At 36.2% G+C, this 16,961-nt stretch overlaps 3 protein-coding genes across 3 annotated transcripts in view; all 3 read left to right on the top strand.

The window, feature by feature from the left end:
- LOC103327970 (coatomer subunit beta'-1-like) overlaps nt 1-16,961 on the top strand; it is a 50,059-nt gene that overhangs the window by 29,602 nt on the left and 3,496 nt on the right. The gene's annotated exons all lie outside the window — the stretch shown is intronic.
- Nucleotides 925-3,494, top strand: LOC148917891 (coatomer subunit beta'-1-like). The gene is made up of 10 exons (XM_089049542.1): nt 925-1,014; nt 1,395-1,415; nt 1,519-1,580; nt 1,673-1,727; nt 1,840-1,876; nt 1,958-2,283; nt 2,392-2,523; nt 2,644-2,792; nt 2,914-2,982; nt 3,179-3,494. Exons 1-10 carry the CDS (start codon nt 1,012-1,014, stop codon nt 3,261-3,263), a joined length of 939 nt encoding a protein of 312 aa, XP_088905668.1. The 5' UTR covers nt 925-1,011; the 3' UTR covers nt 3,264-3,494.
- Nucleotides 7,483-10,063, top strand: LOC103327969 (coatomer subunit beta'-1-like). Its single transcript, XM_089051247.1, has 10 exons — nt 7,483-7,583; nt 7,963-7,983; nt 8,087-8,148; nt 8,241-8,295; nt 8,408-8,444; nt 8,526-8,851; nt 8,957-9,088; nt 9,209-9,357; nt 9,479-9,547; nt 9,745-10,063. The coding sequence occupies exons 1-10, from the start codon at nt 7,581-7,583 to the stop codon at nt 9,827-9,829; spliced, it is 939 nt and encodes a 312-aa protein (XP_088907373.1). The 5' UTR covers nt 7,483-7,580; the 3' UTR covers nt 9,830-10,063.

Below are 16,961 nucleotides of genomic sequence, written 5' to 3'. Positions count from 1 at the left end.
TTGAAGATTAATTAAAAAATTAAAATTGCCCAAAGTAAAAAAAGAAAATTCAACAGTTTATCAAGCTCATAACCTAAATACTTCATTGTTCCATATGTGAAATACAAGAATGCTGTGCGAACGGTGTCATTTTAGTGATGTGTCTCGGGCCTTCGAATTTTCAGGTCGACCCTGATTAGTAAACATTTTTTATTATCAATAATTAAGAAAATGTAAAGCAACCCCAATGCAAAGAATCGAGAAATTTAGGAATCGGGAGTAGTGAATCAGTATGGAAAGAATCATTCCAATTAAGTTGTTTACTAACCATGTAAAATCAACACATAAATGGAATTGAATTCCATTGTTATTATTTACTAATTCTCATTAATCAGAACCTATACTAATCTACGTTACACTAATCCATTATTAATTCATTTATAAATCTACTACTAATATTGCTTGGTGATTTCCAAAAAGTGTAAGTTATTTTAATAACAATGTTTTAGATAAATGCATTATATACACACTGGTTCCTCCCACCTTCTCACGATAATGACAAATACAAGGCAGAAATTTGCAATAGCTTTCAAGGCATGAAGTTCTATTCGACGTGTTGAAGTTTCAAAAGGTGTCATTTGTGATGATTGCCAATTGACCTTAATTTTGTCCCCTGTTACACGGTCAAAGGAAGGTTATTGAAACTTGATCTGTACCGTCAATTATAATGCATAGAATGAACGGACGGCATCAAACACACTTGGTGACAACATAAGGTTACTGAAACTTGATCTGTACCGTCAATTATAATGTATAAAATGAATGCACGGCATCTAACACACTTGATGACAACATAGGGATATGGGTCTTTGACTTTTAGTATATGGACAGCATTTTCCTTAGCTGGTAATTAAGCTTTTAGAATGCCATGCTATAAAAAGAGGTCATATATCTCATCTTCAATATCGCTCAAGTCATCACAACCAATTTTGCATATTAATCATTTTATATAATTCCTGCTATTCACCAAAAATGGTGAGTTTATCAGTCATATATTTAGTACTTGTTTTTTGCTCAATTATCTGTCTTAATGTTGTGTTCCATCATGTTATCAGTCTTTCTCTCAAGTTTTTTTTATGACGGGAAGGGAATACTTGAGCCCGTATGTTCCTGTCACGAAAAAAATATGGCAAAATGGGGTTAGGCTTCACCATTGCCAGACTTGTAGCTATGTTGGTAGAAACTATTTATTAGTCTAATATACAAGAAGACCAGTCTGACTCTGTCAAAAAGAAAAAAGTCTTTGAATTATTGGACTATGCTTGAAATTATTGGACTAATGCATTTCTGTTTCAATTTTGCAACTGACAAATTTTTACTTGTTGCTTGTTTCTGTATGATTTGGTGGGAAGCAGCCTCTTTCACTAACTATTGAGGTACGGCTAATCCCTTTTTCTTTTTCTTTTTCTTTTTAAATTTTATGGAAATAAGACGTGTTTCAAGGTTGATTCTAAGCTGTTGTAATAATTTCTGGACCAGAAAGAATTTGCTCAAAACTCAGAAAGGGTTAAATCTGTGGATCAACATCCAACTGAACCATGGTAATTTTCTACCTTCTTGACAATTCTGTAATGCCTTCTGCATCTCCTAACTTTGATTTTCATATTCTTATCATGTAATGATTTCCATGCAGGATTCTAGTAAGTTTGTATTCAGGAACTGTTTGTATCTGGAACTACCAGTCACAGGTGAGCCATTGTTACTTTCACCATTAATATCAAACTCCTAATTATCCGATTCGGGATTTTCATGCTTTCAATAAATCCTCTGGATGGGGCTAACTTAATTTTACTGGTCCAGACCATGGAGAAGTCCTTCAAGGTCACTGAGTCACCAGGTACAATATTTTCTTTCATTTGTTCTTGATGTTGCCAACTGGTCATGACTTTGTATATAACATCTGTTTTTGCGCTTGCAGTGAGGTCAGCCAAGTTCATAGCACGCGAAAACTGGATTGTCACCGCATCTGATGACAAATATATTCGCGTATACAACTATGATACGGTGGAAAAGATCAAAGAATATGAAGCACACACAGACTTTATCAGGAGTGTTGCTATCCATCCCACTCTACCATATCTATTGTCATGTTCTGATGACAAGGTTATAAAGCTTTGGGATTGGGAGAAGGATTGGTCATGTACTCAGATCTTCGAGGGGCATTCACACTATGTGATGCAAGTGGCATTTAATCCGAAAGACAGCAATACTTTTGCTAGTGCATCGCTTGATGGCGCCATTAAGGTATTGAAGGCACTGTTAATTTGTTGCAAATTACTTAATTGCAATATTATTTCTGGTGTCATGACCCTTGTGACACTTAAATTTTTACAATGTCCCGTTTCATTGTAGATATGGAACATTGGTTCTCCTACTGCAGAGTTTATCTTAGATGGCCACTCAAAAGGAGTTAATTGCATTGATTACTTCAGTCGCGGGGATAAACCATATCTATTGAGTGGCTCTGATGACTTTACTGCTAAGGTTTGGGACCAAATGCTGGTTATCAGCTTTCTGTTTAGCTCTATATGTACAGCATACGATTATGATGCGCATGTGTGTCATACTAATTTAAATTTTATTTGTAAATTTTCTCGGCAACAGGTCTGGGACATTGAAACCAAAAGTTGTGTGCAAACTCTAGAAGGTCATGAGCACAATGTAACAGCTGTATGTGTTCATGCTGAGCTTCCCATAATAATTACAGTTTCTGAGGATGGGAACATTCACATATGGAATGCAACCACTTTTAGGTAACTTCTGATCAAAACTACTTACATTACAAATTAAATTGACTCAGTTTTCTGTTTAATTCTTGCTATTGCATCTCTTTCATCAAAACTCATGTTGTAAACGATTCTTGTTGTATCACAGGTTAGAGAACAAATTGAACTATGGTCTTGAAAGAGTATGGGCCATTGGACAGTTGAAAGGATCGAACAAGTAAGTTTCTTTTTTGTTCTTTCTTGTGGGTTAAGATGTGTATCTGAGAGGATGATTTTTCGAGTAACCGTTTGATATAAAGCATGTAAATGTGGCAAAGGAATCTCAATTTGTTGCCCTTAGCTTGTTAGGATTTGTTTTATTGCATTGTTTTACCAGCATATTTATCAAAATATGCTTTCCTTGCTTCCTACAGGGTTGCATTTGGTTTTGACAAAGGAACCATTGTGGTTAAAATGAATGGCTCTCATACTTGGGATTCTGTTGACCTCCAAGCTTAGAAGGAAAGGTTGAAGGAATAAAGACATCGAATGCTGCGCGATCTGTACTGTGTTCTCCGAAGTAATTAGAATAAAGGAATAATTAATTTCACTTAAAACTTGCTGACCCGGCTATTACTGTTGTATGATTTGCGGATAAAACTTATCTTTGTGTGTTTTGTAGTATATCCCATGAGGGAACATGTTGTAAGGATCAATCGAAATGGAATGTTATATGTGTTCTTTAACAAATTACACTGGTGCATATAGTAGATTCAGTAAAATACATATATAAACTGCAAATTACCAGTAATAAAACCCTTATGTTCTTCCCAGAAATTAGTTGGTGGCTGCTGTTTACTGGTGCTGAATAAATTTGGTGAAAATAATAGAAATCTTGCCATACAAGGAAAAAGACGGAAGGCTAGACAGGACTGTCGGAAATTCCAACCTCAAATCCAAAGGGTCTCAAACCGAAGTTTTAAAGACTAAGATTAGAACTCTCAAATGTATTAAAAGCGAGATCTGCATGAAGAACATACAAGAATGCTCTCTCTTTTCCACAACATATGTCAAGAGAGGATGCTTAGCGTATGCTAAAGAGAATAAAATCTATGCATGAATTGAATTCATGGTCTGGCTTATTACTCAAGGATCGACAAAATAATTTCACCTTTTTCTTTTCATGGCTAAGACTGAGGCCTGTGAATTCAAGGATTGTTTTACCTTCTACATGCACCTCAAAATTTCAAGAAAGAAAATCGTCGTGACGATGAATGTGTTTTCAGTGAGTCAAGTGCAGGCTCAGTTGAAAACGTGCATGCTCAAATGATGCTCCTCTGTCATGGTGTTAAAACCAGCACAATTTGTACAGGGTTGCGTTTGAAAGCTTGTAAGAAGACGCTCCCCAGACCCTCTCTACTACTGCAATCTTGGTTGCACAACTTTAATCTGCACCAACCTCAGCCCTGGTACGTTACATGCATATCAAATATGATCACCTCAATATCCAAAATCACAAATGGGACATGAATTTCCATATCCATGTTTTTTATTTTTGGGTGGAGATTATGTTGTTATTAATCCTGTTGATAAAATTAACGCTGATGTGCAAACATGAATAGTTTTTCTTTGGTAAAAATACTTTGACATTTGCATTAAAGAAATATATATAATTGTTTGGTTTAGTACAAATCGCTAATATGATGTAAAACCCATGAGTCGAACTGATCAACAGTTTGGTTTGGTGAGCCAAGGTTGACATTTTTTTTCTTCTTCAGTTTTTCTCGTTTCGGTCCTCCAGTTCAACTGTTTTTTCTCCTACCCCATATATGTGCATCTCTTGGGTTCATAGGCCTACTAGGATGTTTTCTTTGCCTTCTCAATTTAAGATTTGGTGTATCAATTTGGCACTGATTGGTTTTCTTTGCTTTCCCAATTGTCTCCCTTAAATTTTGTGTTCCATCATGTTATGAGTCTTTGCTTTCTCAATTTCAGAATGGAATACCAAGTATAGCCGACCGGCTATACTATTTATAAAAAAACACTGCTATACCTTTTATTTAGAAAAAGTACCCTCCTAGCGATTAGGTGCTCACATATCAAAACAGGTATAGCTGCGCGGCCATACTATTTTGGAAAAATACCTGAGAGTATAGCCGTTTTGAAGAATAAATACCGTAGTATAGTCGCACGGCTATACCGTTTATTTTAAAAAATTTAAAAATACCCTCCTAGTTGCATTAGTTTATGCTTAGGAGGGTGTATTCAATTGAAATTTTAATATATCGTAATTACATGATTTTAGCTGGATTTGTAATTATATGATTTTACTCATGATTTTAATAGATTGCAATTACATGATTTTACTTATATTTGTATACAAGCTTGAACTCTATCACCCATCATCATTCACCTAAATACATAACCTGAAGGAATATACCCAATTTTTAGGGTTAAACAAAGATGGAGGCATAGTAACCATCAAAGGTTAGTCCAAGGAAAGTACACCAACATCAACAATGTAACTCCCAACATAGCCACACATGGCCAGAATAAATACATTAAAGAAACACAACACAACTGAGAAACCAACAATAGAAATACAAAAGCATAAGCAGAGGCTAGAAGTTACATCCAAAACCACCAACACCTAATACAAAACAAATAGCACCAGAAATACAAATAAATAAACATACCGAAAACTCCTAGCCCAACCCCATGACTATTCCTAGTTTTTTTCAAAGCTTGGACAAAAACTGTGGAGTAAAAAAAACACCTTGCACCTTATCAAAGTTTCTTCTAGATTGTGGGTAAGGCTTCTTTTTTCTTTTTTTGTTTCGTCCTGGTCCCAAACTTTTTGGGACACGGAATTAGAAAAAATATTTAGCCATGTGTGCTGTATGCGCAGCAACTACGCATAAAAATAAAATAAAAAGCCTCTTTGAGGCATTAGATCAAGCAACTTGTGGGTACACCGACAAAGTTGTGGAGGGCTGCAACTCCTTGCGAGGAAATGTCTACAATGGCAGGAGATTCTTAAAATTATATAAAAAAATAAAAGTAATAAATAAATTATTTTTTTTATAAGAAAAGGTATCGAAAATATAATTTTGCTCCAAATAAACTTGTCTACAAGGAAAGAAGAGCTATTGGAAAATGCCCATTAGCTCCAGAAGAGGCAATATCGTCTTTCTTGTTAATGTTTCTTTATCGTATCTCTTATGAAAAAGTTGTTTTTTTATGTGCAGTCAAAAGCATACAAAAATAGTGGGGAAAAAAAAAATGTACGAGAGCATATATGAAAATCATGCATAGGAAGATGAGATTTGTTATGTGATTTGGTATTTATATCACACACTCAAAAGTCTCACACAATACTTCATTTAATGAAATACCTCAAAATTAGTAAGTTTTTTAATACCACAGTACTTTTTCTTATTTTTTAAAAGTCCTAATTGAATACCATTAGACTTGTATTGATTATTTAAAAATTCTAATTGAATACCACCAGATTTTTATCGATTACTTAAAAATCCTAATTGAATACCGCTGTACTTTTAAGCTTCAACAATCCATTAAAATCACAATTGAATACACCCTCCTTAATTGATATTAGCCTCTCCGCACGGGCTTCCACGCCTACGAGATGCTTTTTTAAATAAATAAATAAATTTATAATTAAAAAATATAATAGGTAGTTGTGTTCCATAAAAATTCATTATGTAGATTTTTCTTTTAATTTTAATTTTTTTTAAATATGAAAAAGTGATAATTTACCATATTATCCTCATTTAATTAACAATAACATTAATCAAAGGCATTTTCTAGTATTTTGAGTGTTTTATCATTCTTTGCCTTTTGCTTTATATATAATTGATATTAATTGGTCAGTTTCAACATATCCACAGCAGATATTGAAGAGATAAATTTCATAGTAAATCAATATGAGAGTTCAATTTGTTCTTTCTTTTTTTGTGGGAATGTTTGCCTTTGATCTAACTCGTTCTTTCAAGTGAAACTTGTTGGAGGAATAACAATCAATATTATTCTAATAATTTAATTAAACAATTAAATTAAAAAAATAGAATAATAAAATTAAATATGGTAGTAAATTAAAAACTGAGTGCTCTGGCAGATAGAGGCTTGCAACCCCAATGCAAAGAATCGAGAAATTTAGGAATCGGAAGTAGTGAATCGGTATGGGAAGAATCATTCTAATTAAGTTATTTACTAACCATGTAAAATCAACACATGAATGGAATTGAATTCCATTATTATTATTTACTAATTCTCATTAATCAGAACCTATACTAATCTACGTTACACTAATCCATTGTTAATTAATTTGTAAATCCACAACCAATATTCTTTGGTGATTTCCAAAAAGTGTAAGTTATTTTAATAATAATGTTATAGATAAATGCATTATATATAATATACACACTGGTTCCTCCCACCTTTTCACGATAGTGACAAATATAAGGCAGATGCATGCAATTGCGACGTGTTGAAGTTTCAAAAGCTAAGCTTTGTGATGATTTGCCAACCCATATGTTACACGGTCAAAGAAAGGTTATTGAAACTTGATCTGTACCGTCAACTATAACGTATAAAATGAACGGACGGCATCTAAAGCACTTGGTGACAACATAGGGATGTCTTTGACTTGATTCTTCAGCATTGACAAATGAACAGCATTTTCCTTAGCTGGTAATTAAGCTTTTAGAATGCTATGCTATAAAAAGAGGTCATATATCTCATCTTCAATATCGCTCAAGTCATCACAACCGATTTTGCATATTAATCATTTTATATCCTTCCTGCTATTCACCAAAAATGGTGAGTTTATCAGTCATATATTTAGTACTTGTTTTTTGCTCAATTATCTGTCTTAATGTTGTGTTCCATCATGTTATCAGTCTTCCTCTCAAGTTTTTTTATGACGGGGAGGGAATACTTGAGCCCGTATGTTCCTGTCACGAAAAAAATATGGCAAAATGGGGTTAGCCTGCACCATTGCCAGACTTGTAGCTATGTTGGTAGAAACTATTTATTAGTCTAATATACAAGAAGACCAGTCTGACTCTGTCAAAAAGAAAAAAGTCTTTGAATTATTGGACTATGCTTGAAATTATTGGACTAATGCATTTCTGTTTCAATTTTGCAACTGACAAATTTTTACTTGTTGCTTGTTTCTGTATGATTTGGTGGGAAGCAGCCTCTTTCACTAACTATTGAGGTACGGCTAATCCCTTTTTCTTTTTCTTTTTCTTTTTAAATTTTATGGAAATAAGACATGTTTCAAGGTTGATTCTAAGCTGTTGTAATAATTTCTGGACCAGAAAGAATTTGCTCAAAACTCAGAAAGGGTTAAATCTGTGGATCAACATCCAACTGAACCATGGTAATTTTCTACCTTCTTGACAATTCTGTAATGCCTTCTGCATCTCCTAACTTTGATTTTCATATTCTTATCATGTAATGATTTCCATGCAGGATTCTAGTAAGTTTGTATTCAGGAACTGTTTGTATCTGGAACTACCAGTCACAGGTGAGCCATTGTTACTTTCACCATTAATATCAAACTCCTAATTATCCGATTCGGGATTTTCATGCTTTCAATAAATCCTCTGGATGGGGCTAACTTAATTTTACTGGTCCAGACCATGGAGAAGTCCTTCAAGGTCACTGAGTCACCAGGTACAATATTTTCTTTCATTTGTTCTTGATGTTGCCAACTGGTCATGACTTTGTATATAACATCTGTTTTTGCGCTTGCAGTGAGGTCAGCCAAGTTCATAGCACGCAAAAACTGGATTGTCACCGCATCTGATGACAAATATATTCGCGTATACAACTATGATACGGTGGAAAAGATCAAAGAATATGAAGCACACACAGACTTTATCAGGAGTGTCGCTATCCATCCCACTCTACCATATCTGTTGTCATGTTCTGATGACAAGGTTATAAAGCTTTGGGATTGGGAGAAGGATTGGTCATGTATTCAGATCTTCAAGGGGCATTCGCACTATGTGATGCAAGTGGCATTTAATCCGAAAGACACCAATACTTTTGCTAGTGCATCGCTTGATGGCGCCATTAAGGTATTGAAGGCACTGTTAATTTGTTTCAAATTACTTAATTGCAATATTTCTGGTGTCATGACCCTTGTGACACTTAAATTTTTACAATGTCCCGTTTCATTGTAGATATGGAACATTGGTTCTCCTACTGCAGAGTTTGCCTTGGATGGCCACTCAAAAGGAGTTAATTGCATTGATTACTTCAGTCGGGGGGATAAACCATATCTATTGAGTGGCTCTGATGACTTTACTGCTAAGGTTTGGGACCAAATGCTGGTTATCAGCTTTCTGTTTAGCTCTATATGTACAGCATACGATTATGATGCGCATGTGTGTCATACTAATTGGAATTTTATTTGTAAATTTTCTTGGCAACAGGTATGGGACATTGAAACCAAAAGTTGTGTGCAAACTCTAGAAGGTCACGAGCACAATGTAACAGCTGTATGTGTTCATGCTGAGCTTCCCATAATAATTACAGTTTCTGAGGATGGGAACATTCACATATGGAATGCAACCACTTTTAGGTAACTTTTGATCCAAACTACTTACATTACAAATTAAATGGACTAAGTTTTCTGTTTAATTCTTGCTATTGCATCTCTTTCATCAAAACTCATGTTGTAAACGATTCTTGTTGTATCACAGGCTAGAGAACAAATTGAACTATGGTCTTGAAAGAGTATGGACAATTGGACAGTTGAAAGAATCAAACAAGTAAGTTTCTTTTTTGTTCGTTCTTGTTGGTTAAGATGTGTATCTGAGAGGATGATTTTTCGAGTAACCGTGTGATATACAAGCATGTAAATGTGGCAAAGGATTCTCAATTTGTTGCCCTTAGCTTTTTAGGATTTGTTTTGTTGCATTGTTTTACCAGCATATTTATCAAAATATGCTTTCCTTGCCTCCTACAGGGTTGCATTTGGTTTTGACAAAGGAACCATTGTGGTTAAAATGAATGGCTCTCATACTTGGGATTCTGTTGACCTCCAAGCTTAGAAGGAAAGGTTGAAGGAATAAAGACATCGAATGCTGCGCGATCTGTACTGTGTTCTCCGAAGTAATTAGACTAAAGGAATAATTAATTTCACTTAAAAATTGCTGCTCCTGCTTTTACTGTTGTATGATTTGCGGATAAAACTTATCTTTGTGTGTTTTGTAGTATATCCCATGAGGGAACATGTTGTAAGGATCAATCGAAATGGAATGTTATATGTGTTCTTTAACAAATTACACTGGTGCATATAGTAGATTCAGTAAAATACATATATAAACTGCAAATTACCAGTAATAAAACCCTTATGTTCTTCCCAGAAATTAGTTGGTGGCTGCTGTTTACTGGTGCTGAATAAATTTGGTGAAAATAATAGAAATCTTGCCATACAAGGAAAAAGACGGAAGGCTAGACAGTGTTGAAACTAACTAGATTATCGAGAGGTTTTGTGAACACTGGGTATATTGCACTGAAAACTCAGAAGCATCCTTATTCAATTGAAAGACAATAACTGACTATTAAATTGCCTTACAATGACAGGAAAGTGAAATAACACCCCACGACTACAACAACCTAGAGTCGTGGTAATTTACTGACTCAAAACAAAATAACAAACTTGTCCCTCAAGTATAGGAGGGTTATTAGCACGTTCAGGGAATAAGCCCCTAAAACAAAGGAACCTTATCAACTAGGATCTTTGACAACTTCAACATCCTCCCTTAAACTGAATACTAAAGATTCAGTTTATTCCAGGCCATTTACGTACACCCATCAAGTCTCGCAGCTTCTGAAAAACTTCAAGTTTCAGTGGCTTCGTCATTACATCTGCAATCTGCTCCTGAGTAGAACACTGCAGCAGCTCCACTACTTCATCTTTAACAAGATTTCGAAGAAAATGAAACCTTACATCTATATGCTTACTACGACCGTGCATTACTGGATTCTTTGAAAGCTTAATGGTTGAGACGTTATCACAATAAACCACTGTTGGACCAGTTTGCCTCAAATTCAAGCAACTCAAAATTCTTCTTAACCACACCACTTGACATGTACTTGAAGCAGCAGCAATGAATTCTGCTTCAGTAGTAGAGAGAGTGACCACTGGTTGCTTCTTCGATGACCATGATACTGCTCCTGAATTCATCATAAATACATAGCCTGAAGTACTCTTTCTGTCATCTTGATCACCAGCATAGTCACTATCCGTATAGCCAATGAGCTCTCCATCTCCTCCCTTCTTGTAGAACACCCCGAAATCAATAGTTCCCTTCACGTATCTTAAAATTCTTTTAGCTGCCAACAAATGAGTCTCAGTATGATGCTCCATATACCTGCTGATTAGGCTTACAGTGTACATAAGATCAGGTCGTGTAGCTGTTAAGTACAGAAGACTCCCAACCATTTGCTTATAGAGCGTGCTGTCTACTTTGGCTCCCCCTTCATCACGAGTGAGTTTGAATCCAGGAACCATAGGGTTATGCACTGAGTTACACTGACCCATGTTGAACCTGTCTAACACTTCTTGTGCATACTTACGTTGACACATAAATATACCATCTGGTTTTTGTATTACTTCAATGCCAAGAAAGTATCTCATATTTCCGAGATCAGTCATATCAAATTCTAGCATCATGGATCTCTTAAATTTCTCAAACATCACCTCATCATTCCCAGTGAATATGAGATCATCAACATATAGGCATACAATCAAAATTTTACCTGCTTTGGGACATTTGCTGAAGCCCTCCTTGATAAAATATGCCTCTATTCGACTGTACCATGCTCGTGGAGCCTGCTTGAGCCCGTATAGTGCCTTCTTGAGACTATAAACCTTGCCTTCGCTTCCTTTCTGTACATATCCAAGTGGTTGCTCAACGAAAACTTCTTCATTGATCTCTCCATGCAAGAAAGCTGCTTTGACGTCGAGTTGATAAATCTTCCAACTTCTTTGTGCAGCAATAGAAATAACTACTCGAATTGTATCCATTCGTGCCACTGGTGCAAATACTTCAGAATAATCCACTCCATATTGTTGGCAATATCCCTTCGCGACGAGCCGAGCCTTATACTTGTCCACCTCCCCATTTTCATTCAATTTTGTCTTGAAAATCCATTTGACTCCAATAACTTTTCCCCTTGATGGTACGTCAATCAGTTCCCATGTATTGTTCTTTTCTATTGCTTCTATTTCTCTATCCATTGTTTGTTTCCACTTCTCACTCTTCACGGCTTCACAATAGCTAGTAGGATCGTCATTAGTAAACAAGGCTAGATGAGCCAAGTTCATGCCTTCTTCATCAGAGAGACCTTCACCAGTGTCATAGTCTCTCATCCAAATTGGTGGCCTTCGAGCTCTTCCCTCTTGAGTTGTATTGCCTTCATTTGTGGTATCTTCAGATTGAAGGGAATTCTCACCCTCTGACTCTTGCACATCAGATTCTCCTTCATTCACTTGATCTTCTTCTTCATTTCCTTTATCTTCAGTACCTGTTTCTTCATCAAGGTCAGCTAAAATAGCTTGCTCATGACTGTCATCCCAATCCCATTGTTGATCTTCCTCAAACACTACATCTCGGCTTATAGTGATTTTATTCGAGATAGGATCAAACAATCTATAGGCTTTGGACTCCTCACTTACCCCCAACAGTATACATTTGAGGCTTTTGTTATCAAGCTTCAATCTTTTGCTATCAGGTACGTGTGCATGAGAGATGCAACCAAAGACCCGAAAGTGCTCCACTGATGGTTTGCGCCCACTCCATGCTTCCTCAGGTGTTTTACTTTTTACTGCAAGGGTTGGACTTCGATTCAGCACGTGAACTGCCCAATTTACTGCTTCAGGCCAGAAGGTCTTTGGAATCTGCTTCTCTGACGGCATACATCGAACCATATTCATGATGGTTCGATTCTTCCGTTCAGCAACCCCGTTCTGCTGAGGCGTGTAGGCAACTGTCAACTGCCTATGAATGCCATTCTCATTGCAGAAATCTGTGAATTCATGTGATGTGAACTCACCTCCTCGATCTGTCCTCAAGCCTCTTATGAATGCTCCTGTTTCCTTCTCCACTTTGGCTTTATACATTTTGAACACAGTAAAGGCTTCTGATTTCTCCACCAGAAAGTAAACCCAAGTTTCTCTACTATAATCATCAGTAAAAGTGATGAAATATCTCTTCTTACTATTTGAGATTGGGTTTATGGGACCACAAATGTCAGCGTGTATCATTTGAAGGATCTTTGAGGCTCTCCATTCACTTTCCCTAGGAAAAGAGTCACGATGCTGCTTCCCAACAAGGCAGCCTTCACACACGTTCTGAGAAGCTTTGAGCTTTGGCAGCCCCTCAACCATATTCTTTTGTTGTAGCACCTTCAGTCCATTCCAACTTAGATGTCCATATCGACAATGCCAGCGATCAGCTTGATCTGTGGTTGTCATGGAGAGATAGCTTTGTTCCTTTGCCGGACAGTGTGCAACCAAGGCAAACATTCTGTTGTGTGTCATCTCTGTTTCAAGAATGAGACCTTTCTCAGGGTGAAAGATCTTACACTTTCCATGTTGAATTAGCACTGCAAGTCCCCTCTCTTGTAGTTGACCGATACTCAGCAAGTTAGTCTTTAATTCAGGTACAAAGAACACATCTATAATCACATGCACAATCTCATGCACCTCCATTCGTACTTTGCCTTTGCCATGCACACTAAGACTGAAGTTGTTTCCTAGCTTGACTGACTCTCGAAAATTGGCATCTATTTCAACAAATGCTTCCTTCTTGCCACACATATGGTTGCTACAACCTGAGTCAAGAAACCAAATATGTTCCATCTCAGCTTCCTTTGCATTCACCAGCGCCATTAGCAGCATTTCTTCATTTGTTTCTGCGAAATTAGCCTTTGAGTCTATAGCCTTCTTAGGACATTCCCACTGAACGTGTCCTAGCTCGTGACAGTTGTAGCATTCTAGGATAGATTTGTCGAACCCAAATCTACCCCTTCCTCTTCCTCTTCCTCGATAGAAGCCACGACCACCACTTCTTCCTCCTTGTTGGACTCCAGCGGTAACTTGGAGAGCTTGTTCGTCCATCACATGTCGACCCATCCTTTGTTCATGCACAAGCAAACTACTCTGAAGTTCATCAATAGATAGAGTATCCAAGTCATTTGACTCCTCAATCGAACAGACAACATAATCAAATTTTGAAGTCATAGACCTCAAAATTTTCTCAATGATCACTATATCTTCCATTCTGTCTCATGCACCCTCATCTTATTGGCTATGGTGAGTGTCCTCCCAAAATAGTCATTAACAGTTTCTCCAGCCTTCATATGCAATACTTCGAACTCCTTTCGAAGTGCTTGCAACTAAGCACGCTTCACACGTGCAGTTCCTTTGTACTTCTGCTTTAAAGAATCCCATATGTCCTTCGCCGTGTCCTTCTTTAAGATCGTTTCCAGGGTTGAACGATCAATGGCCTGAAACAAATAGTTCTTGGCCTTCAAGTCTTTCACTTCGGCTCCTCCTGCCTTCTTCAATCACTAGAGTCAGCTCCTCCTGCGGCTGCAGGGATCCCTGTCTCCACCAGGTTCCAATACTCCTTGGAACGTAGAAAGTTTTCCATAAGCATGCTCCAGTGATCGTAGTGCCCATCGAGTCTCGGGATGGCAGGTTGCACAAAGCCATTCTCGGATGTCATGTTCTTGTTCTTTCACACAAGCAACAGTGTTTGCAGGTTTTTTGGTCAGGCCCCGTGATGTTGCTCTGATACCAAATGTTGAAACTAACTAGATTATCGAGAGGTTTTGTGAACACTGGGTATATTGCACTGAAAACTCAGAAGCATCCTTATTCAATTAAAAGACAATAACTGACTATTAAATAGCCTTACAATGACAGGAAAGTGAAATAACACCCCACGACTACAACAACCTAGAGTCGTGGTAATTTACTGACTCAAAACAAAATAACAAACTTGTCCCTCAAGTATAGGAGGGTTATTAGCACGTTCAGGGAATAAGCCCCTAAAACAAAGGAACCTTATCAACTAGGATCTTTGACAACTTCAACAGACAGGACTGTCGGAAATTCCAACCTCAAATCCAAAGGGTCTCAAACCGAAGTTTTAAAGACTAAGATTAGAGCTCTCAAATGTATTAAAAGCGAGATCTGCATGAAGAACATACAAGAATGCTCTCTCTTGTCCACAACATATGTCAAGAGAGGATGCTTAGCGTATGCTAAAGAGAACCAGAAAATGCCATTAATGAAAGCAGACACTGGTATATAAAATGTCAATCTGTTCTCGCAATAAGATATCTATGTAATTCATAATAAAATCTATGCATGAATTGAATTCATGGTCTGGCTTATTACTCAAGGATCTACAAGTTAATTTCACCTTTTTCTTTTCATGGCTAAGACTGAGGCCTGTAAATTCAAGGATTGTTTTACCTTCTACATGCACCTCAAAATTTCAAGAAAGAAAATCGTCGTGACGATGGATGTGTTTTCAGTGAGTCAAGTGCAGGCTCAGTTGAAAATGTGCATGCTGAAATGATGCTCCTCTGTCATGGTGTTAAAACCAGCACAATTTTATGCAGGGTTGCGTTTGAAAGCTTATGTGACGCCTGCACCTCTACTCGCAATCTTGGTTGCACAACTTCAATCTGCACCAACCTCAGCCCTGGTACGTACGTTACATGCATATCAAATATGATCACCCCAATATCCAAAATCACAAATGGGACATGAATTTCCATATCCATCTCTTTTATTTTTGCGTGGAGATTATGTTGTTATTAATCCTGTTGACAAGAAATCGTATAGCATTTCTTGTAATCGCTAGGGTCGCTATACCTTTTATTTGAAAAAATTACCCTCCTAGCGACCCTAGCGATTACCACAGTCAAATCAAGTATAGCCGCGCGCCATACTATTTTGAAAGATATCCGAGAGTATAGCCGAAAGGCTATACTATTTTTTAAAGAATAAGTACCGTAGTATAGCCATCCGGCTATATCATTTATTAAATTTTTTTTTTATAAAAAAAATACCCTCCTTGTTGCATTAGTTTATACTTAATTGATACTAGCCTATCTGTACGTGCTTTCATGTTTGGGAGAGGCTTTTTTTAAAAAGAAAATTTATTTTATTTTAGAATTAAAAAAGATAATGGGTAGTTGTGTTCCATAAGCATAAGATTCATTATATAAATTTTTCTTTTAAATTTTGTTTTTTGTTAATATGAAAAAGTGTGAATTTACCATATTATCCTCATTTAATTAATAATTTTATTTCTTAATGTTTGCATTAACCAAAGGCATTTTCTGGTATTTTGAATGTTTTACCATTCTTTGCCTTCTGCTTTATATATAATTGATACTAGTCTCTCTGTATGCGCTTATGCACATTTGAAAGGTTTTTTTATATAAAAAATTAAATTTATTTTAGAATTTAAAAAGATAATGGGTAGTTGTGTTCCATAAAAATAGGATCTAATATCTGAATTTTCTTTTAATTTTATTTTTTTAAAATATGAAAAAGTGTGAATTTACCGTATTATCCTCTGCAATTTTGAATGTTTCACAATTATCAGCCTTTTGCTTTTTATATATGGATTAATTGGCTAGTTTTAACATATCCAAAGCAAATATTGAAGAAAGAAATTTCACAGTAAATCAATATGAAAGTTCAATTTTTTTTCTTTTTTTGTGGGAATGTTTGCCTTTGATCTAACTCGTTCTCTTGAGTGAAACTTGTTGGAGGAACAACAATCAATATTATTTTCATAATTTAATTAAACAAAAAATAGAATAATGAAATTAAATATGGTAGTAAATTAAAAACTGAGTGCTCTGGCATATGAAGGCTCGCAGAATTGCAATGTCCTTGGAACAGAATTCCGCCCCTACTCAATGCTTCTAGTTATGTAGACGTTTGCTCCACAAGAACACAACTATCTAAATCAAAATCCTAGCACTAGGGCTTTGATTTATGACAAAATTTGTGTGTTTATCTCTTCCTAACCTCAATTTCAAATTCATTATTACAACTTCTTTTGGTTTAGATTATTATTAATATGGAACTCAATATCATAAGTACATGTATATGTGTACAATATGATAAGTAAATTAATGTTCGCA

The sequence above is a fragment of the Prunus mume genome, linkage group LG4 (assembly GCF_029339155.1).
Source record: "Prunus mume cultivar Tortuosa linkage group LG4, ASM2933915v1, whole genome shotgun sequence".
Classification (NCBI taxonomy): domain Eukaryota; kingdom Viridiplantae; phylum Streptophyta; class Magnoliopsida; order Rosales; family Rosaceae; genus Prunus; species Prunus mume.
This window is presented reverse-complemented; position numbering and strand designations above follow the sequence as displayed.